We start from the raw sequence: 24127 nt of genomic DNA, 5'->3' as shown, positions 1-24127 counted from the left end.
GATCCCTCTTGACACACACACACAGGGGGACTAGATCCCTCTTGACACACACACAGAGGGACTAGATCCCTCCTGACACACACACAGAGGGACTAGATCCCTCCTGGCACACACACACAGACTAGATCCCTTGTGACCTACACTAACTAGATCCCTCGTAATGCATGCACAGAGACTAGATCCCTCCTGACACCACATACAGACTAGATCCCTCCTGACACACACACAGCCTAGATCCCTTGTGACTTACACTAACTAGATCCCTCGTAATGCACACACATGGAGACTAGATCCCTCCTGACACACACAGACTAGATCCCTTGTGACATACACTAACTAGATCCCTCGTAATGCACACACACAGAGAGTAGATCCCTCTTGACACCACAGACAGACTAGATCCCCTTGACATATATGGGGTGTATAGTTTAGCAGTCTCTAGTTGGAGCTACGACACTAATTGGTTAGAGCGCCTGGTTGGGAGACGAGCAGTGAGGGAGGGATGTGGGTGGAGAAGGACACCAGTGGATGGCATGGCAATTTGCCACACACAGAATGGCCACTAAGCAATAAAAAATCATAAAATTTTAACTTTAAAAACATTAGTTATACAAGTAAACCATGAACAGTAACCGATACATAAAATTGAATTTCACAACAATTGATATACTTCAAATCGACATATTTCACAGTCACGACTGAGTATAGAAGCGATGAGTGTATCACTAAAAACAACTAAATGAACAATAAGGATCCATAAAAAGGTTTTTATAAGAAAATTACCTCAAAGACAATTTGGATTTGTTCTTATAATTGTTTGTGGGGAAACAAATGGTTTAGGTCATAGGTTCCCAATGGGGGCGGTGAATCAATGAGTAGCCCAGAATTTGCATATGTGCGGCTCAATAGTGCACTGTCATTAGTGGGGGTGGAATAGACAGGTGTCCTATGAGATAAGCTCTCTAACCAATCATTCAGTGTGTTGTCTTCTGTGATTGGTCGGTGCTGATGTCATAGACACAGATCATAGAACCCATTTTACTCCTCATTCTGATCCCTGCACAGTATCATCACCCTCATCCTCACCTGTAGAGCCTGTTGTCCCTGCGTTGTTACTCTTATCTGTTTTTATAATCTGTGTTGCCACCTGTCGCTCCCCCTCCTGTACCCCCATAACACCCTGCAATACCACCAGTGTACAAAAGATTTGTCCCTATTTTTCCCCATCCTTCCATATCCCCTGCAATATTACCATCACCGTCTTACACTTCCTTCACCCATTTCATCCTGCAATAAAACCAATGCATCCCAATCTGCTAACATTCCCTTCCTAAACCCCCATCATCACCCTGCAATGTCAGTGCCCCCATCACCTGTCTCCCCCATATCCCCCTACAATAAGGGTATGACACCCCAGAATTACCCTGACAGCTTATAATACATACATCACACAGAAACATACCATTCTAACTGTATGAGGACAGTTAAATCCATTTTCCCTGCCTCTCAAGTGCAGTTTTCCCAGGCTTCAATTTGGATCAGTGAAGTTCTGCCAGTTTTCTGATCTCTGTCAACAACATATATTATAAAAATAACACAATTTTATTAATATTTACATTAAAAGGCTAATTTCCAATACATAAAGCGACATACAAACCATTATTATTACACACAATAATCTCTCCTTTCAGAGTGTCCCAGTGAGGGATACATTCTGGGTTAATCCGATTCCTCAGGAGAGAGAATCTACAAAAAAGATCTACATAAAAAAGATTCTCCAGAGGAAGCAGATATTTCCATGAAACGCGTAGAGAATTAACCCAGAATGTATCCCTCACAGGGACACTCTAAAAGGAGAGAATATTGTGTGTAATAATAATGGTTTATTATTAAATTTGGTTATTTTTATAATATATGTTGTTGATATTGGCTTAAAAAATTCTGTTACAAAAATTGGTGTTCTTCACCGTATGTTCTTTTTTTCTGGGTTCAATAAGGGATGTGGCCTATGTGATATATAACATATGTATATGCTGAAATCTTCTTCTTTGGATCTCTGTCATTTCCAGGTCCTTCTACTGGATTGTAACTAGCCGCTACCCACTCACATATGAGTGGGCTACTTCCTTTTAAAATAATGCACCTGACCACGGGAATAATGAGATCCTCGTACTGGATGGGAATTAGTCCTGCCATATATGAGAAAATATGTGAGAAAGCAAGAGGTGGGGGGATTGGAGGACAAGAGAGAGGGTCCTAAATTAGATTATATCAACCAATAGCAAAGATGGTATTCTGCTGAATATCAAAAGCACACCCATTGAAACCATCTTTGATCCATCTTTACCTTGGTACCTCTTACAGTAGCAGCCATTTCTTCCATTGAAAGAGCTTATTTTATAGAACCATAGAGCCACAGTCAGGGTCCCCACTTTTCTCCAGAGAGCAGGAATACAGTGGCACAGTTTTCTGCTCACGTGCCAAATTACTATATTCAAGACTAGAGAAGCACAAAGAACGCTGGTTCAAAAGAGATCTCATGATCTGTAAAATTTTGCATACTGTGATAAATCAGGCTAAAAAGGTTTTTTTTGGGGCAGTCCTAAAATATATGAAGGAGCATGCCTAGCCCTTTGTTGCAGTATCAACCTCTCCAGGACTTTTCAGATGAAAAACTAACAGTGTAAAGTGCGAGGATGCAATCAAGTGAGGATTTTGTATCCCAGCTAGTAAGGTAAAATGTAAGTAATGTAAAATAATAAATAATCTGCAAACGCTGCAGCTTTATGCTACCTATTCAAAGTCTCAACTCCATGGTTAGGATTCGATTGTTAGGATGAAATGATGTAACAGAGGGTTTCCGTCAAGTATTTCCAATTCACTCTGTTAAAAGTATTTTCGGCTACTGCAGATAGAAGAAGGCACAGATGTCATGATTTAGCAAAGTGAATAATGTTGGTTGCCTTAGCAGTATTATCCTGGGTCACTCAATCATTGAAGGCAATCAGAAAAGGAGAGCTGAAGACACGAACACTCAAATCTATCTGTCCACCCCTGACCTGTCTCCCTCAGTCCTGGATAAGGTCTCATGGTGCCTGTCAGCCATCTCATCATGGATGTCTGACCAATTTTTGAAGCCCAACCTGGATAAAACAGAACTCATCATCTTCCCCCCCGACATATATCTGTTAATAACACTGTTATTCGGCCCTCCCCTCAGGCACGTTGTATTGGTGTCACCTTTGACTCAGCCCTCTCATTTACCCCCCATATTCAGAACATTTCCAGGTCCTGTTACTTTCACCTACACAACATCTCCAAAATCCGCCCCTACCTGTGCCCGGAGACCACCAAACTCCTTGTACATGGTTTTATCATCTCCCGTCTGGACTACTGTAACATCCTTCTCGCTGGTATTCCACTAACCCGACTCTCTCCTCTACAATCTATCATAAATGCTGCAGACAGACTCGTCCATCCTTCCCACCCCCCCTCTTCTGCTGCATCTCTTTGTAGTTCTCTCCATTGGCTTCCATTTCACCTTAGAGTTAAATTCAAGCTCCTGTGCTTTGCCTTCAGATCCCTACACAGTTATTGTCCCACTTACATTTCTGACATGGTAAAAAAATCCTCCCCCTGCCGCTCTCTGTGTGTACATATTACAGATATACACATCTCAGTGCGTACATATTACAGATGTACACATCTCTGTGTGTACATATTACAGATATACACATCTCAGTGCATACATATTACAGATATACACATCTCAGGTAGTTTGCACATATACAGGAATATACAGGGAGGGAAACAGAAGTCTGGACTTTGACCTGTGAAAAAAGAAAGAGAGGGCAAAGAGCACCAAGCATTGGGGTTACCCTACACACCTGACAAAGTGACAATGACATAGAAGGGTTCAGGGCGTGTATCTGATTCCCACAAAGTTATTAGCACACATTTGCAGTATAGCCATATTGGTGCCATAGTGAAGACAAACAAAAAGTAACTTCCAGCAGCTGGTAGAAATGTGGAAAGTTTGGTGTGTTTTCTGGAGTCTGTACCCACCTGCCAGGGCCATGATTGGCCAGCTGTCTCATTCTGTTGAGCTGTCTCTGAATCATGTTGCAGGTGTCTCTGACCTTGCAGTCTAATTTCCTCTGCTCACTGTCTGTGTTTCTGGGTGAGGCAGTTGCTGTCTCCTCCTCCTCATATTATATTCAATATATATTGCTGTGTCTTCTTCCTCCTTCACACTTAGCTCAGAAGAACCTGCATTTTACAATATATTTTGTGCATAAACTGTCCCTGGAGGTCTCTTACAGTGCTGCCTCTCTTCAATTACTTGAACTCTCTTTTCTTCTTTTTAATATTTTCTTTAGCTCTTCTCTTCACTCCTGCCTTATAGTTACTTACTTTTGTGTTTACACCCCTTATCATTATTATACTCTCCCCTTCTCTTCCTCTTATACAACACTAAACTTTTCCATCTCCCTCAATTTTATTTTTTCTTCCCACATTCAAACAAGCTATATTGCCAAAACGAGAATAATACTTTGCCAAAGCATGTTAAAATGTTGAAATGAATGAGATCATTTATAGAATATGTATGCATTCACCAGCCACTCAATGAGATACACTGCTCATCTACTAGGCAAATATCTAATCAGACAATCCATGGCAGCGACTCTGACATGTAGGCATTGCCGAGACAACATGCTGAAGATCAAACTCGTCATCAGAATGGGAAGAATGGAAATTTAGGTGACTTTGAACATTGCATATTTGCTGGTGCCAGGGGGCTCATGTGAGTATTTCAGAAACTGCTGACTTGCTGGAATTTTCAAGCACAACCACAACGAATGGTCTGAAAAAGGTAATCAAGGGAGTGGCAGTTCCCTGGGCAAAAACGGCTTTTTGATGTCCGAAATATAGAGGGGAATAGCCAGATTGGTTCAAACTCAAGGCAACGAGAGCTCCAATAACCACTCATAACACCCATGAAATACAGGAGAGTATCTCTGAATGCAGAACACATTCAACTATGGAGCAAATGGGTATAACAGAAGGAGATCACACTGGGTGCCACTGTTAGCTAGGAATAGGCATCTGAGCCTATAATTTTCATAGACTCACCAAAATTGGACAAGAGAATATTGGTAAAACATTGCCTAATCTGAGGAGTCTGAATGTCTGATGCAACATTAAGATGCAGTCAGAATTTGTTGTTTACAACTTTTGTATATGTAGCAATAATGGTAGGACATGTAAGGAGTTCTGAAAAGTGAAGCTGTGGTAATGGAGTTGTGAGGGAGGGACATGGGAGGGGGGGTACATATGTGGAAGTGAAAGGTTCATGTTGTGGGGTCCAGGATGTGGGGTATGAATATGTAGAAGTTAGCATGTAGAAGTTTCGCTCCGCTCACTTCCGGTTCTCTAGTTGCCGTCACTTCCGGTTTCTTCTGCTGGCTTGGTAGCCGCTACCAATTCCACTTCCTAGGCAGCCAGCATGGCTGATCACGTGGATGTGCAGAAGGAATGTGAAGTTACTAAGACGTTTCAGCAATTGGTAGGCAATGTGTTCTGGTAGAGCCTCGGTACAGCTTGTGTGTTTGTTTGGAATTATTGTGTCTATAGCATGTATTGATCCTGCAATGTATGTGCTGCTCAGTTACTTCTACTGCCTCTTTTTACTTTGCACATGACTTTTCCTAAGTGAATGGTGGCTGTGCTTTTCTAGTGATTGAGATCAGGCTGTCAGCAAAGTTATTTGTTCTGTGATGTGTGAAGTCCCCAGTGGTTTGTAGGTTGGTGATGCCTCGGTGTACGAATAGGGCGATTGTATTGTACATTGCTTGGACGTGGTGTTCTCACTTCTTTCAGTGTCTTCTAGATGTAAATCATCACTTAGCACAGACATATGGAGGGATTTGTGGTCATTACAATCATTGTGTATTAGTGGGATGACATGCTTCCATGCCCTGATAATACAACACCATGTACAGAGCTTATGTGTGGGGTTGGGTCTTATGTACAGAAAAGCAAAGGGAGCTGACCTCACCAAAAAAGTATAAAATACACTTTTAAACTACCTTTTATATACAGATAGCCCCCGGGTTACATCTGAGATAGGGACTGTAGGTTTGTTCTTAAGTTGAACTTGTATGTAAGTTGGAACAGGTTCATTATTTTAATAAATGCAATTGGGACAGATGTTTGTCTCAACATATTATTAGGCAGTGTGGTGTCAGGTACCTTTTTACCACTTCCTTTTTTATGTTGTTCTGTAACATTTCTTCCTCTTACTTTTATTTCATTCTTACTTGCATATTTTCATTGGCTTGCCTTTGGTTTCTCTTTTCTAACAACCAAATTTTTTTTTACTTTTCTATCTTCCTAGTAAATCATTGCTGACATTCGCCCTGTGATCTACAACTTCATATAAACCAAGTTGCCCTAATGCTTTACATTAACAACACATCCTTTGTCCCACACACAGCTAGATTTATTTACATTTTCATGCATTTCTTATATGTACTCTTTTCAAGAAAACCATATGGCTTCAGCTTACGAATGACAAGCAACTCCCAAATATGGTCAATAACGTTGAGGTTAAGCTGGGGTTTTGTTTGCAGTGTTTAAGACCAGAACCAATGGAGGCCAACCCACATAGCGAGTGTCTTTATTTTTGAATTTTGTAGCAGAACCCAATAACCATTTTTTGCCGTTGCCTCCTGTCCACAGTATTTGTCATTTCTATACTGCTTCATTTCTGCTTTGTTACTTTTCCCATTTACCTTTCCATATTTTTAATTATGAATTGTATTGTTTGGTTCCTCTGGAGTTGTTGATCTCTGTATGAATAATAAAATTTGAAGTCATGTAATATGAAACATATTATTGCCTGTTGCTAGGATGTAAATTATCATTTTACAGGCTGTTAGGACATGCCTAGGCTAGACCTAAACACCAAGCCACAGCACAAAACTGAACAAGTCTAATGATCCACCCAAATACGTCCATTTGCCCTAAAAAATACATTTATCATTGCCTCTGCTTCAGAATGTCATGCCAACTGTCTGCAGCTTCCAAAATTATCTAAAGCCCTACAATGTCACATTTATATCAGAACAGAATAATGGGGGGCCCACTCTGCATTATGTGCCTATTAGTCATACCCGAAAAAACATACAAATGCAAAGTGCATCCAGGAGTCTTTGTGTGCCTATAAAAGCTGCATTCTAGCTTCCCTACAACAATAATACATGTCATATGTTTACCTGCCACCTGTGCAGTTCTTAATGGGTTAAAAAAGAGCATTATCACAGGACTATACTCCCTCTCTGACATATCCTTAAACATTACTTCCCAGTGCCTACAAAATATTGGACTGAGCACAGATTAATGAAATAGAAGCTGGATGTCTCCCAGAATAGAATTGCCCCTAGATTCAATAGTTCCCCTCTGCTTAAAAAGATTTGCCACATTTTATTACTTTTAGGGACAGACTCATGTACTATAAAAATTACCCAAGGTAAACTGACTTGACTTCAGTTTCTCACAGAACACGTGCTTCAATTAGATCCCTAGGGTTGTCAGAATGTTTCTTTGATATAGAGGAGCTGGGATACACTAAATGGTAAGGAAAATGTGAAAAATTATTGAACAGTAGGCAAAGAATGTCTAATGACTGCTTATAGTACAATAAAAATGTGAAAGGGGGAATAAGAATAAGGCATTTGGATAACTGTATGGACAATAAGGAGCTGGAAGACAGGTTTTTATTGTATATAATACCAGACTTTAATTCTGATGTAACTGCAGCAGAGAAAGGGTTACATATGTATTACATATGTAACGATAGGTAACCAGCTTCCATACACAGTTGTGTTCAGAATAATAGCAGTATGTTTAAAAAGTGAATAAAGCTCAAAATGCTTATAATACTTTTTATTTCTAAACACACAAATGCATTGGGATCAGTGCACATTCTATTCCAAATCAAAACATAAACATAAAGAACACTCTATCATATTTGTGTTATTCCTTTACAGAAAATGAAGAAAAGGGAGTATTAGGTTGGTTAAAATATTAGCTGTGTCTGCATTTTCTTTATAAAATCAAGCATGCATTGTATAAATTGAAATATGTTTTAGGATTTTGCTTTCCTTTGACCTCTGTGTCAGGGAACTGCTGCACAATTGTGTTGGATGGAATCTACCAGCTTCTGTCACCTGTGAACAGATATTCCAGCCCAGGATGGTTGGACTACATTCCACAATCTTCTGCATTCCTTGGTTTTATCTCAGAAACAGCATTTTTTATGTCAGTCCACAAGTTTACTATTGGATTAAGGTCAACTCCATAACATCCATCTTGTTGGTCTGGAAGACATTGCTTGTTTACTGGTGTGTTTGGGGTTGTTGTCTTGTTGAAACAATTTCACTTTTTCTCTTCATTATAAAAACATATACCGTATATAAGTGTTTTGATGTATTCAAACTAAGCCATGATCCCTTGTATGCAAAAAATAAGCCAACACCATAGTATGAGAAACATCCCCACATCAGGATACTTGCACCACCATGCTTCACTATCTGCAGTGTACTGTGGCTTAAATTCAGTTTTTGGGAGTCGTCTGACAAATTGTCTATGACCCTTAGACCCAAAAAGAACAATCTTGCTTTCATCAGTGCAACAAGTTGTTAACCATGAATCAAACCATGAAATTTAAAAAACAAAGAAGGAGCACGAAAACACAAAAGTGCCAACAAAGAAGGTAAAGAATAAATTTAGAAAGAAATATTTTGCTATAGTTTGGCGTGGGCAATACCACCCCAGGTAAAATATATTTTTTTTTTTATTCAAAAAGCTAAAGTATGATATCTACTTTTATATATGAAGAGAGTTATGTACACAAAGGAATGTGAAAAAGAAAACTTGAAATTATAAAGTATTACATATCATGACATAAAAAGCATATAGTCCTTAACAGGCTCTAAAATTATTAAATCTAACCCTAACCCAAGGTGTAAAACCACACACAACAGATTCCACTGTGTCAATATTTATATACGCAAATAAAGCCAAGATGGAGAAGCCATGTGTGAAATACCACGTACACCTCATGATCCAATAGCTGGATGCCTTTTTAGTCTCCTGTATTGTTGTGCAGGAATTTAGGCTCACTCTTCTTTACAACATTGCTTGAGGGTTGTGGACATTCATTTTTGCATGCATGCATTTACATGTACTGGCGACACCATGGCAGGCACTGCCAACAATGTAAAATGTAGTGTAAGACAGTGTGGCTCGTACTGGTGTGACTGTACCTCATACTAGTGACAATGTTTTGGGCAGTGGTGACAGTGTACACTTTACTGTAGACTAGCTGTTCCCCAAAGTGGGGGGTGGGAAAATTTAGTAGTGGTTGAGTCCCCTATTTTGAATAAAAGCAGTCAGGAAGTAGCGATGATTTTGTTTGTGACCGAATGTCATTCAGGTAACGAGTCATTAGCTATTGATGGTGCATTTAGCACAGGGTATCATCTATTAGGATGGTGCACAGATTAAACAGTTCTTTTCTATAAGTGTGGAGGCAAAGTTTAGTTACTTACCTGTGTGGGGTTGGCCAGCAGCAGCACCTGAGTAATAGCAGTTGGGGGTAGAATTGGGTTAAATGCAGGAAGCTCGCTCCCAGTTGCTGGTTGCAACTTAACTTTCATTGCCTTGAGATATACAAAAAAAAAAAAAGAAAAGATGAGAGACCAGGAACAGAGGTGTGGAGGAGCAGAATGTTAGATTGAAATGGTAACAACCTTGGGAACAGCAGCCTGAAAACTAATTCCAGTGACAGGAAGAGGAGCTGTACTCAGCATTGAGATCACAACCACCAGGATGTCAGCTCTGCCTGGAGGGCTGTCCTGAGCAAAGTGGAAGAGGACCCGAAAACTCCGCTGGTCATACACAGTGACTGGGAGGATGCTACCTAAAAAGACAAAACAGTACAGTCAGGCAAACAAGCCTTTGTAATGAACCCGAAGAGTCTACCAAATCTTCATGAGTAAAACACTGGTCTAAAATGTTGGAGAACACATTATCCAACAAGACATCCACTCACTGATGCACAAGTAGGAAAAATAAAATAGATTTCATACTGGGTTTTATGGATTCCAGAGGCACAGTGACATTGGTAAGAGAGATATCGCTCTTCACAGGAGATGGGACAGGCTGTTCAACTCCGAGAGAAGTGACGTTTCCCAGAACAGCGGGCTGTTGAGAAAGAGTACTGCTTGTTTTACTCTGCAGATCCCTCAGGGTGAGCTTTTGTTGGGGCTTTTCCCTTAAAAAATAAAAAATGTATATATATATATATAAATAGATAATATTCCTTCAGAGCAGACATTCGCAAATCTTCATCTGTAAAACATCTAGGCCTACATAACCAGAACAATCTACACTTAAAAGGACAACTGTAATGGCTAGTTACACCTCTTCATGTCCATTTGCATTAAACCTGTCTGTTGTGGTGCAGATACAGAAGTATGTAAACCCATCTAGCCACACCAGTTGTTTAATTCGTCTATTTATTACAGCAATCTATATATAAGAAACACCCTTTTACCAGTCAAGTCACTGATCTATCTCTTTGCTCTCAGCCTTGAACTAACTGATTAGTGGGTGGGCTGAGCTGAGCTGAAACCAGAAACTCTTAGTATTTGTATTTTATTTAGATGACAAATGAAACAGAGTTAAAATACAATTACAAGAGAGAAAACATTATTATTTTTAGGCTGCACTTTCTGTTCTACTTCTAAAAAAAAAAAATACTGTTAGTCTGGCTGGTGTTCTGATCAATTGCTTTAATGCCCTCTGATTCGCTGCCCCACGATACAATACGTACAATACAATGAGCTAACTTGACCAACTATCTCCCTATATTCTAAATGATGACATTAATGCCATAAAACACATCTATGAAATATGCTCAGCTGCATATCTAATCATTGCCTGGACATTCTAGTGTCAGGGGGTGACCTTCTCGGAGTCTTGCCACATAACAGTTTTTGGGTCAGAGGGATGAAGTCTCCAGAGGCTAACCATCCTGTGTTGACCCAGTGGATTTATTGAGCTTTGTGTATAGAATTGTTTCCAATATACTTATCTCTTATTGACTATCATGAGGAAGCAGAATGAAAATTTGTGAAACAGATGGAAATAGTTGGTAAGGATGGGATCAATGTATAGTACAAATCATATGTGAATATGTTGATGTAATATATGAAAACTTTTGTTTGCCATCAATAAAACCTTTGGATATATTTTAACTTGTTAATGGTATAACTTTGATCATAATTAAACGCCACCATAGTCCCTTATTTATGCTCTCCAGATAGATTGCTTGGAACGTGGCAGTTTAAACTAAACATATTCTAGCTGAAAAATGTACTTTATAATGTTTGACTCAAACTGTTCAAACCAGCTTTACAGCCAGGCAATTAGCATTCTTTAGAATAAATTCTGCAATGGCAGCCAATTAGGATGTTTAGCCTTACAAGAAGAACATGCTCATTGTAATTTTTCCTTACACCCTGCAGTTTGGACAATAATTTCACCAGCACCACAAAGAAAAGAATTCTCTAGAAAACATCAAGTCTTTATTTGTCTATAAAGAAAATCTTTCTCTAACCTAGGGTAAAACACATAATTGTCAGTCAATGACAATAATACCACCTCCTTTATAACACTTGGGGATGTAGCAAGAGTATTAATCATATAAGAGGAAGTGACAAATGTATTACCTATATTAATACTATCTCACTATGTTTAGGCTTAGCATCACAAAATTATGGTGCATCACATAATTTTAACCCCCAGAGCACTACTGGTAACAGATTTCAATTGGCCTTTGTGCAATTATTTATACACAGCCTTCATGCATTGGTTTCAGAAATAATCAGACACCCACTTTTAACTTTCATACTAAACAGTGCAGAGGCTCACTAAATGTCTGCCAGTATAATAAGTACATAGACTGGAATAAATTTTGGCCTACCAAAAGAAGTGTCTTCTTGATGTCTTACTACTAGACTGAGGTGTGCTTACTGCAGGCTAGTAGTAAAATGAGCCGGCCACATTCATTAGAAGGTAACGCGTGCCATTATAATTTCAGGCCTAGCCATCTGTTTGAAATTGCTTTTACAGTATATAATCTAAACAAACCAGGGGTTGGCAAACTTTTTTGGCCACTAGGCCATTAATGGGGTGGGCGGGAGTACATTAGGCCGGACTCTGAGTCCCGCCCTATTGGCTCTGCTCACCACCAGAGAACGCCCCCTGAAGAGAAAACCATCTTCTCCGTATGCATTGCGGAGGAGAGGGATTTACCTTCAGGGAGCTTCCCCTATTTACTGCGGCAGCGGAATATCAACGCTGGCTGCGGTAAGGTGAGCAACAGCAAGGAGACGGCACCGGAGCTCCGGCAGTTCCTAACGCCCCCTGGCAGATCCGGCCAGCAACCCGTAGCTCCGCAGCATTAGGCCGGATGAGCCAGGGGGCGTTAGGCCGGAACGAACTACCGGCTAGGCCGTATCTGGCCTATAGGCCAGAGTTTGCCAACCCGTTTTAGACATTCTGTCCCTGCCCTGTTCTGCTATCAGATTTCTGGTTGCCTTGTAGCAGATTTATACAATATATTTTAAAGTCTTCCAAGCAGAAAATGTGATAGCCTTGATAACTTACCATCGTACATGCATGGTTGTTGGAGGAAGGGATTGTTGAAGAAGTGTTTTCCCAAGTAGATCCAACTCATCCAAAGCTTTACTAGCCTGTGCTGGAGTCTGCAAGACTGAAGACACCTTCTCCTCTGAAGTGGAGTCTGTGTTCACCTCTGAAGACTAGGAATTTGAATAGAACGTTCACAAAGGAGCACAGAATAAATGCACAATATGGCATATATTCAAAACATATATTACTATGATTTACACCCCTTAAACACCACTGCTTAGTTTTAACCTGCAATAAACATAAAATCACCATGCCAATTCAGGCTTTTCTAAGGGTGACCTGGGGCAAACTGGGCAATTGCAAAGGACACCGACTTTACCAAGTGCCCCAAAAGTGTCCCCTGCCAGGCCACAGCCTCCCATGCACCACCAACAGCTATTACAGCTAATCTGAAGCTTTGGAACTGGGTCTAGAAAAAAAAAAGCAGGACAAAGCATAGCACCAGGCTACGCTCTCATTTCTCTCTATGCAAAAAGACAGACTAGAAGTGAGTGGGAGCTTGATTGTAATCGTGAGTAAAGTGCAGGTATGTTTTTGTGTATGTAATGCAGTTCTGTTTGCGTAGAATGTGCAGATTGTGTGTATGTTAATGCTTACAGTGCAGTACTGGGTATATGTTTGCAGTTTTTTTTTTGTAGGTGTGTTGAAAATATACATATATCATTTAACAGGGAATTTAAAGTTGATTTAGTTCAAAAATATAGAAATACACAAAGCAACAGAGCAAACTTTACTCTTTGAAGTGGGTTGGTAAAGGGCTTGAACAATTACAGTCAAGATGGCCCTTGATTTGATTTCTACCCCTTGCATCCTCAAAGCTGACTCTCTTTGATTTCTATCTGATCAAAGGAAATATTGGAGAAAAGCAAAAATACAGCAAACTAGAAAAATGGAGTAAGGGGTTTTGCAGAGGCACCACAAGTGTCAGAATTGTGCTATTGTTATAAAAAATTCAAACATATTTAAAATCTTCTGGAATTTTATTTGGTTTAATTGGTATTCAGTGGACTGTGCTAGTTTTAGCCAGAACTTTGAGAACAATGAGTGGTGATCCTATTTGAATGGTAGGTACATGCTATTTATGGAGGCAAAGCAATCACTGTTACCTGAAAATTGTTCCATGAAGATGTGTCAGATAATTGTGCAGGGTCATTTAAACCTACAAAAAAATCAATAAAAGAAGGCAGGTTTAAGAGTCATTAGTGACTATAACAAAAGTTGTAATATCTATTAATTTGTTGGAGAATGTGCTTCACTAGGCTAAAATTCCACAATTCCACACATTTTTATGTCAAGCCTGGAACTTTAAACAGTTATTGTTGAGCTACAGTTAAAAAACAATAACTTGTCTCAGTAACATGTTATACTAACCCTTAGTAGTGGAAGATAAGCTCAGTTTATCGGCAGAACTAAAGCACTAATCTAGTCAATCTAATCAAAACTGATACTGCAGCCTTGAAAGGACATACTTATTTGCCAAGGGTTTTTTTTATGTTTTAGTGTAAAAATCGTTGCTACGGTCACAGCTTCCGACGCCGCCAATCCCCCCCTATTGCTGGTAGCCTCATGATCTGGCAAAACTAGTTAAGAGGTATTCCTAAATCCCCACAATCAGAAGGGGAAATAAGCAAATGAAGATTGCAATGTGTTGGGTGGACTTTGAAACTAACAGTGAGAAAGGTGAAATAAAAAGTCACTTAGGCAGCTTACAGTAATATAGTGTGAAGAAAATGCCGCATCTAGTATTGTGTAGAGAAGAAAGAAAAAAAAAACTTGGATAAGTAAGCACTTTTTGGATAAGTAAGCACTGTTCCTGTTTGGGTCCTTACCAAGGGACATGAGCTCGTCATCAAGCAGCGATAATGATGTGGAGGCTGATGAAGGGGCGTTGGAAGAATATGGCAGAGGCTGGGCTGGAACAGAAGGGTATGAGGGAGCTGTTGTAGATGTCATATCCAATCCAGAGAGATCCAACAGAGCAGAAGAACTGGCTGAAAGATGACAAGATATTGATCTACAAATATGACATTAATTATACCAACTAGTGAAAAGTTGAATCTCCGCTCACCTGGCATATTGCTGGAAGATGTCTCTCCATTGATTTCTTCCCCTTTCACAAGCTGGCGGTAGGTATTAATAACCTGCGTTAAGCTGTCATTAGCCTGTAAAATTTCCGCTTAAAAAAAAAATACAACATCGCTAATGTTAGTTTAAGACATGCAGTCACTTTCTGTTGTTGATAAAGTTAAAAAAAAAACATTTTCATAAGCTTTTAGGCTTCCTGCATTTTTTTCTTAGCCAACCAGAAATGGATAAGCATAAAAAAATATACTCCACAGCCTTCTTACCCAAAGCCTCATCATTGTCTTCTGTGTCACTGGCTAATCGAAAAAGAGTAGGCCTCATCTTTTCACATCTCTGGTAGAGCTCCTGTCCAATAAATTGTAAAAAAAAAGTCAATTCAGAAGATATTGCCATTTTGCTGAGATCTTATGCAATTCCACATACCTTCATTAAGTCTTCGCTTCCTTCAGATGTCTGTCCAGCTCTGTACGTATTCAACATCTCACCCAGGAGCCTCACATTGTTATTTACCTCTTCTATAGCATTCACTCGTTTGGATATTTTATCCATACGTTTCTGATCCTGCCAAAAACAAGAATAACAGAATATGAAACATGAAGACATATATGACATTTTTCCTGAAATTAGACTATAACATACTGTAATAGTCTTTGTGTGTAGAACACTATACTTTTAGAAGGCTGTTGTAAGAATTTGAAATGGAACACAACCACTAACCCAAAATAGTCTGGGCTCTGGTGGATCAACACGCCCCTCCTTACCTCTTGCACCATTTCTTTAATGAGCTTGTTGGCAGCTCGTAAGTCTTCAGGGTGAGTGCTTTTAAGTAGGCGGGCCAGCATCTGTCAGAAGGAAGAGAAAGACTTGATAAATAAATTGTTTTGGCTAAATTTAATAGGCTCAAAACAGGTTGCTTCATGTAACAGAACAGAGGTTGCTAGCCTTTCACAATTTAAACATATTTATTATGCTTCCTGAGAGTACAGAGTTACATTTGTTGTTTCAGTACTATTTCTGTTTCTTTACAATTAGGTACCATAAATACTGGAGTATAAACAGGTGTATAACAAACTATTGCACGATCGACAGGAACTGAAAAGTACAAAATACTTTAACCTGTAAAATGAGGCCAGACTGATTCTGTGTGGTTTATTTTTTCCCCTTTTTTAGGTTTTTGGTAATGACATCTACTTTTTATTATTGAAATGTCATTGAAAACACAGTGTAAGGACTGAAGAAGAAATTCTTCCAATTTATTTAAGGCTGCCACGACCTTAAATAAATTAGGATAGTGCTAGGACTGCATTAAAATGTCAAACCTTATGTAGATGACCAAGCCACAATATCTTTTGGAGATAACAGGGTTAAAACCACACTGAGCTGCATACCCTATATTGGGTTAGGAATGCACTGGGCCATTGTACTCTGTAAAGATAGAATTGGTATTTCACTAAGCCGCTGTACCCAGTAGAGATATGGTTAGGATTGCATTGATGTAGGTGAGGTGATATGGAGAGGTTACCAACAACATTAGTAAACAGCAGCTAATAATGGATATTTTTTTTTGTTTTTTTATTTATTTTTATTTAAGGATAGTACACTAGTATAAATGACACAGTAAAGATAAAATATCACACAAATGTTTTAGAAAACTAGTTGATCAGGGACAACTTTATTATTTTAGACAGGGTATTGCAAAAATTAGAAACCCAAAATACATTGTAACATACATGAAGAGATGGAATCTTAAGTGGACTAAGTGGGGTCCTGGGGTGGTAGAAATGGTAAAGTACCTGAATTGGAGTGCACTGAGGGATGGTTAAGGAGCATCCTATCCTTATACCAATAGGCCATTTGAAAGGATTGAATAATTTAACCCTTGTTTCTTGTCCATAGCTGCCTTTACCCATTCGATTTGAAATACAAACATAAGTTTCGCAATAGTCCAAGAGATTCTGTTTATATTATGAGGCAACTATTAAGCTTCAATAATGATGTTATCAGTTTTTAAAGAAACATATACTTTAGAATGACATATAATGCATGTATATTATTTATATGGTTATTTATTGAGATCCACTATCAACTGGGATCAGTGGTGATTCTTCCCATCTGTAAAGCAAAACTGCCTTTTTGTGTCAATTCCCAACATTGTACCAAGTCCAACTGAATGGTCAGGATTTTGCTATTTAAAGAAAATATATTGTGTTTAAAAATGCTCTGAAAAAATGCCCCCTCCTTGATGCATTACATTGCCTTTACCAATCAATCAATCAATCAATCAATCAATCAATCAATCAATCAATCCTAGAACGCTTTAAAAAGATCTGAAGTTATGTTTTAAGTTTTCAATTTATATTGTTCTGTTCTAAACAAGTTTCACTAAAAGCAGAAGGTGCCCTATCCTCTACAGTGGGAGGTATTAGGACCTTGACACTCCGGAACAAATATTGATGATGAGAGACAGGTCAACAAAGCAGTAAAGCTGCAAAACAACTTGTTAAAAAGAAACTAGAAAACATATGGATCTGCATTATAATGTTGAACTATTTTAACCATAACCTCCTGGGTATATTACTTATATTTTAGTTACAATTATTATAGGTTACATTTGCAGCAAAATATGTGTTTCTAAAGAGCACAGCATTCTGTTTTATTTTTTAGAGACGATGGGAAGGTTTCTGGTAGGCAACACCTTTTTTTTTTAAATTATAAAATTATGAAACACTGGGCTTTAGAAAAACAAATACCAGGCTAACTACTTTTCATATACATCCAAAAATGAATAAAGGTTTATCACATCTACTAACCCTTCCTAGTAAGACTGGCTGCTTCACTAGGACAAAAAACATGAAATGTAATTCCTTTTCTGAATATGAACTGTAAGAATTACCTTCGATTTCTCATCATCATCAAAAATAGCATTTTTGGGCCTTGGTGCAGGAGGTGGCATCATTGCTTCTGCTGGCAGTTTGGGGTCTTCTTTTACAATCCCTGCAAATAAAAATAAGACACAGTGTTATGTTATAGGGCTAGACACTAGATCTGTATTCACATGGGTATTGAGACTGATGAGCTCACCTTGTTTCTTTAACATCTGGTAGGCCTCAACAATCTTCACTTCATTGGGGAGTCCAAGTGTCCAGCTAAACAGCAACTCTAAAATCTTCTGCTTTACTTTTTCTGGAGAGCGCGTACCAAGGTACTGATGATTAACAGAGAATCATCATCAGAATGACTGCACTATAGACACTATATGCACACCTTCATTGCCTTTTTCCTTGACTGCCAACCTAGTTCCCCATTGTATGCTTTGGTACCTTACTAAGTCTGCTTGACACAGTTACCTGACCTTTGCTTGGCTAACAGACTCTGTTTGCCATCTTGATCTTTGGTGCTTTGCAAGATCTGCCTGCTTCACCATTGCCAACTCAACTTTCCCTGACTTTTCCTAGTCTTACTTATCAGGAGCGAAATAAAAGATCAGACTAGTATGTCATATATGTGCCTGAACTTCATGCAATGCAAACCTGAGTGTACAAATTTCCTAATTGCCAATTCTCCTGTTCTTACAGTTTAACAAAAGCTTGATATCACTGCTGTGTGTAAAATGTGTGTAAGAGGACAGGAATCACAATAAAAGCATTATGTAGTAGGGAAGGCTAAGAAACTATGATGATTTGGTCAGCATGAAAGGAAGTAGTCTGTTAACATAAACCCTTTAACAATTACCTTCTCCAGTATTCTAAACCGTTGGGTATAAGAAACTACCTAACTACCTAACTAGCCTTTATGATGCTCAAGTCTCAATCAAACAATTACTGTACAAGATTAAATCATCTTACGTTTAGAAGTTAGCCACAGTCAGAAGTAGAAAACCCTGTCTCCTGTGTGCAGTAGTATCTGTACAGAAGTCCGACATGCCCTCTGCTGAGTTAAAGCCAAACTTCTGCAATGAGCAGTAAGCATGAGCTTTGCTGATCTAAGAGCTATATGTTTATCATAGTAGGGGACATGTCAAAACCACTGCTGATAGAATATTGTTTCCCCACAAACAGAGTCTCACAATGCAGAACTCTGGGAGGGGTCAGACTACTTCAGTTGTATGTTCTTTAGAAAGAATTTTGCTCATGTATACTGAAGGTTTGTTTGGGTTCCAAAGTGGAGGACTAGATTGTAATGGACAGTCTTCTAGATTGGCACAAAAAGAAGAGATATGCACCATTGGGCTAATTACTGATTCATAGTGACAGCTACAGCGTAGAGACATTACTTTGTATTTGTGTGAACAATTGTGTTCCTGCATGAAAATCTAAAAGAAAAATAAACAAATCTCACCTTTGGGGAAACAACTTTAATAAGCTCATTAAGGAACCGAAATTTCCCAACCTCGTTGTGAAACCTTTTTCCACAGTTTTTCATGCATGCTTCTAAAACCTGAAAGAGTTGGTAGAATTACAAAATAACTTAATAAAAATACACTATTGTAAATAAATGTTTGGCCTCCACTGTAACCAATTATGTTAGCCTAAAAATAAACTTCACAAACAACAAAGAATGTTAATAAATACCCCATTTTCAAAAGGCTTATGTGTGCTATTATTGATTTTGGGTTCTGGTGTATTAAAGTATTTATATGTAGATGAATGCTATGTGATTGCTGGCAAAACCCTTTGTCTGGAATACAGGTTGAGGGATCTGTTTTTTATTTCAGGTACTGCATTTTTCTTTTCCCTAGTAATAATCATTACAAAGTTAAACCATACAGTTTAACACCCAACTGAAAACCATATTGACTGTTAACCTGCCAAATATTTTACATTTCTGCGTCTGATTTGGGATTTAGGGTTAGGGTAACCCTAATGCAACAATCTATGTTTTTTTTTGGGTTAAATACAGGTGTAAGGCCGGTATGTGCACGAGAGATGGAATATGGAGAAGACCAATGTGTCCACAGTGGGAAGGACATGGCAGAATAAAACAGTGCTTGTGTTGCTGGAAGAATCTCATACAAAACAGTCTATTCACCCAAGTTTACATCTTCAGGAGAGCTACAATTTAGAAAAAAAGAAAACCTACATACAGTTAGGTCCATAATTATTTGAACAGAGACAACTTTTTCTAATTTTGGTTCTCTACATTACCACAATTAATTTTAAATGAAACAGCTCATGCAGTTGAACTGAAAGAAGGAAGGAACTGAGGAACTAAAGCCTTTTTTCTTTCACAATCACTTCATTTCAGGGGCTCAAAAGTAACTGGACAAATTAAAAAGCTCAAAATAAAATGTTCATTTCTAATACTTGGTTGAAAACCCTTTGCTGGCAATGACAGCCTGTAGTCTTGTCTCTGAACACCTCAGAATTCATTCGGCGGCTTCTGTCCTGTTTCACATCATGGATAAACACTAGTGTCCCAGTGCCACTGGCAGCCATGCACGCCCAAGCCATCACACTGCCTCCGCCATGTTTTACAGATGATGTGGTATGCTTTGGATCATGAGCTGTTCCACGCCTTCTCCATACTTTTTTCTTGCCATCATTCTGGTAAAGGTTAATCTTGGTTTCATCTGTCCAAAGAATGTTTTTCCAGAACTGTGCTGGCTTTTTTAGATGTTTTTGAGCAAAGTCAAATCTAGCCTTTCTATTGTTGAGGCTTATGAGTGGCTTGCACCTTGCAGTATCTGCTTAATTGATAATTACATAACGAAGGAATTGCCCACACCAGCCCATGAAATAGCCTTTGAGTCAAATGTCCAATTACAGTTCAATTGCATCTGAGTTAATTCATTTATTGTGGTAATGTACAGAACCAAAAAATAGAAAAAATTGACTCTGTCCAAATATTTATGAACCTAACTGTATATTAGGGTCCAAGTAAAGACCTGGTGTTCTCTTGTTCAGATAATGAAAATGGTGTTCAGTAACTTTAAGTCATATAATTTTTACAGATGAATTTGTGGTTCTTCATTTAGCTGCTATATAATGTAGGATGAAGTACAGGCCATTGGGAAAAAAAAAGCTACCACAGACACTCAATGAACTGTATAGGAATCTATAGCAGCACCACCCAAATCACAGGAAACTTCAAAAAACATTTGGCTCTACCAACCCCTAAGTGCTACTCTAGCTTACTCTTTTGGTGGAATGACTGCATTCCCCATCGGGTTTTCCCTGTCATGCCATAAATTAAAAATTTCTCTATACAATTTTAAAAACTCCATACAACCATCGGCCACTTGATTATGCACATGTGTTCAAATCCTTGTTAAAACAATATCTAAACAGCCAATCACATAGAAGCAAGTCAAGGAATAAAGGCATGTAGACATCGTGAAGTAACCTGCTGATTTTCAAACCAAGCATCATAAGAGAAGGCGGAGAAAGGTGACTTAAGTCACTTTAAACATGGCATGGTTGTTGGAGCCAGGCAGGCTAATCTGAGTGTTTCAGAAACTGCTGATCTCCAGCATATGTCATGCACAACCATCTCCCGGGTTTGCAAAGAATAGCCAGAAAGAGGAAAAAAATCTAGCGAGTGGCAGTTTTCTGGGTAAAAATGACATGTTGTTGCTGAAGGTCAGAGAGAATGGCCAGACTGGATAAACAACTGATTGACAACAAAATAAACACTTGTTACACCTGAGTTCTGTCGAAATGCATCTCTGAAGCAACATCATGTCCAACCTTGCAGCAGATGGGCTGAAGCAGTCGGAAGCCACACTGGCTGCTACTCCTGTCAGTTTAAAACACGCACTCGAGGATGCAATTTGAATGGACTCCCCAAAATTGGATAGAAAAAGCTTGGAAAAATATTGTCTCGAGAGTCCTAATTTCTGCTGTTCCATGCATGAAAGCATGGAACATGCTGCCTAGTGTCAACTGTTCAGACTGGTAGTGGTGAAGTACTGGTGTGGGAGATATTGTCTTGGCGCACTTTGGGCCTCCTAGTACCAACTGCGCATTGTTTAAATGCCATAGTCTACCTTAGTATTACTACTGACCCTGCCCATCCTGTTGTGGCCACAGCTTATCTTCAAATGGCTACTTTCAACAGGATAACATACAATTCCGCAGGACTTAAATCTTCTAAAACTTGACAATAAGTTCACTGTACTGAAATGGCCTGCAAAATCAACAGATCACAATCCAATAGAGCACTTTTGGGGGGGTGGTGGTGGAACAGGAGATTTGCATAATCCAAGTTTCCATCACATTATCGAATCTATGCAACAAACACATACGACAGTTCTAAAAGCAAAAACCGTTCCCAACCAGTAGTAGCAAGGTGTACTGAAGAAAGTGATCAGTGAGCTTATATCAAAGAATATCTACTAAAGTTACATAACACAAAAAAGTCACCGTTAGAGCTTGCATGGCTTCCCACTCCTGGGGAGATTGAATCTTGTGTGCCAGGAGCCGCGTGGCCAGCTGGGGCCTGAAAAAGGCAAACATTCAACTTTAATGCTAGAGAAGAAAGATACATTTCACCTAAATATATTGCAAAAGGACTGCTACATTGTACACTGATAAAATAACAGCTATGTTTAAAAAAAAAAAAAAAAAAAAAGCTGAACTTTACCAGAAAACCAACATTTACCAATGTAGTGCATCTTGCTACCCATTGCAAGAATTAGATGCCTCTTTTGGTTTATGGAGAAAGAAAAAAGGTTTGTAACCCAGGACCTTCCAGGATAGTACTGGAAAAAGAAGCTCTGTCTATATTAAAAAGATAACAGTCACTGTGCTATATTGGTCTTAACACTGAAACAAGAGGCTAGGTATAGATTATAATTCACTTTTCACATAAAAATATATTTATTATACTCCCACACCAATCGGGGTAATCCCTGCTGTCCTGGAAAGTTCAAGAATGAAGTTACCAGCGAAATAATTTGATTTTCCTAAGTCATGTTCCAGGACAGGATAGGAGGGGATACTAACCTTGGAAAGCATTGTCTTAGATGTAAATTAGATTTACCCTGTAGTGCTTTTGTAAAAACTTGACCTGGTAGCTGACATGTAGATCTGCTCCAATGTCACTCCTGCCCCTTTTGCTTAGGAAGCAATCAAAACCCCTACTGAATGAGCTTTTATGTCATCCCTTTTCTATAAAAACTTCCTCCTATCCGCCCACTGTTTTAGTTTCCCCTTTAAATTGGACTGCTAATAGTGAGGGAACAATGATCCTCTGCCAACTGCAGAATTTCCTCCACTATTGAAATTAGGGGTTCCCCATTGTTTGTTTATGTATGCCACTGCTGTAAACTTATGTTCCACATAAATGATAATGTGCTTTTGAGCTAAGTGAGCAAAGAAGGCTTAGAGAAGTGTAGAGCTAAACTTATATCCTAAACCTCTCATGCTAGAAGAAATGGATGCCCTAACCTGGATCCACCAAACTCTGTAAATGTGCACCCCATCCCCATGCATTTGGTTCATGGGGTGCTCTAAGTTTTTCTGACTCATACTGGTCTTACCTGCAGGTCTTGATTTAAGGAGAATGTGTAGAACTAAAGATTACGAATTCCCATACAAATAGGCCAAAAGAAAAATCTGATTTGGTCTTCATCTGAATTGTGCCCACTGTACAGCTGGTACTAGGTAAACCAAAAGTAAGCCTTTGTGGTAGAATCAGATTTGACTTTTCCCAGTTTATCATCCAGCTAACTTTTCCAAGTGACTGATTGGTGATCCTAATTCTGTTATCAACTTCGTCTCTGTTTGGTCAAAAAGCAGTATTGTCTATTAATAGGAGCAATGACTATTTTTACTAGAGGGGAACCAATGCCTTGGCTAGAAATGTTGCTAATATTTGGGGGGCTGACTAAAGACTGAATGGGAGAGCAGAAAATTACCAATGTCTAAAACCCTTCCACTGCAAACTGGATGAATCCCTGTGAAGATATCTGAATTGAGACATAAATGTATGTGTTCTCAGGTCACTATGAAAAAAAATACTTTTCTGGAATTTTCTACTTCATAGTAATTGACTTAGTAAAAGGGGGAAAGAGCACAACTTTTTACAGTAGTACCCTACCCACTGCACGAGTAAATGTTGGTTTCCTGCAGTTCAGCATAAATCCAGGGCTGCTTCTACAGTAATAGCTGGTAGTAATAGTAGTAATAGTACCCTTCCAGGTCATGGTTAAGTTGATGACAAAATGCCTCCACATCCTCCCAGCTCTGCTCCTTGTTGAGGGGGTTTGTAGCCCGATCTGTAAAATAAAGGAGGAATGACAATTCAACCAAACAACTTG

At 38.9% G+C, this 24127-nt stretch overlaps 3 protein-coding genes across 3 annotated transcripts in view; 1 reads left to right on the top strand and 2 right to left on the bottom strand.

Moving 5' to 3' along the window:
• SH3BP1 (SH3 domain binding protein 1) overlaps window positions 1-4186 on the bottom strand; it is a 31144-nt gene extending 26958 nt beyond the window's left edge. Inside the window, exon 1 of the mRNA XM_072420238.1 lies at window positions 4066-4186. Coding sequence (XP_072276339.1) covers window positions 4066-4121 — 56 coding nt within the window. The 5' untranslated portion in view covers window positions 4122-4186. The remainder of the gene's footprint in view (window positions 1-4065) is intronic.
• A 1230-nt stretch (window positions 4187-5416) lies between these two features.
• DDX47 (DEAD-box helicase 47) overlaps window positions 5417-24127 on the top strand; it is a gene marked incomplete at its 3' end in the record, with an annotated part of 28415 nt that continues 9704 nt past the window's right edge. The window contains 1 exon segment of the mRNA XM_072420955.1: window positions 5417-5566. Within this exon segment, the coding sequence (XP_072277056.1) occupies window positions 5507-5566 (60 nt within the window).
• On the bottom strand, window positions 9615-24085 carry GGA1 (golgi associated, gamma adaptin ear containing, ARF binding protein 1; the record flags this gene model as incomplete). The annotated part of the gene is given in 15 exon segments (XM_072420237.1): window positions 9615-9725; window positions 9816-9985; window positions 10155-10339; window positions 12739-12893; window positions 13890-13942; window positions 14613-14774; window positions 14852-14959; window positions 15132-15213; window positions 15292-15429; window positions 15630-15710; window positions 17762-17862; window positions 17950-18073; window positions 19207-19305; window positions 22230-22305; window positions 24001-24085. Coding segments are annotated over 15 exon segments (1730 nt in total), but the record flags the coding sequence as incomplete, so codon positions are not given.

Source organism: Pyxicephalus adspersus, chromosome 8, assembly GCF_032062135.1.
Source record: "Pyxicephalus adspersus chromosome 8, UCB_Pads_2.0, whole genome shotgun sequence".
NCBI lineage: Eukaryota > Metazoa > Chordata > Amphibia > Anura > Pyxicephalidae > Pyxicephalus > Pyxicephalus adspersus.
The sequence above is the reverse complement of the archived record's forward strand: the minus strand, read 5'-3'. Positions and strand labels throughout refer to the sequence as shown.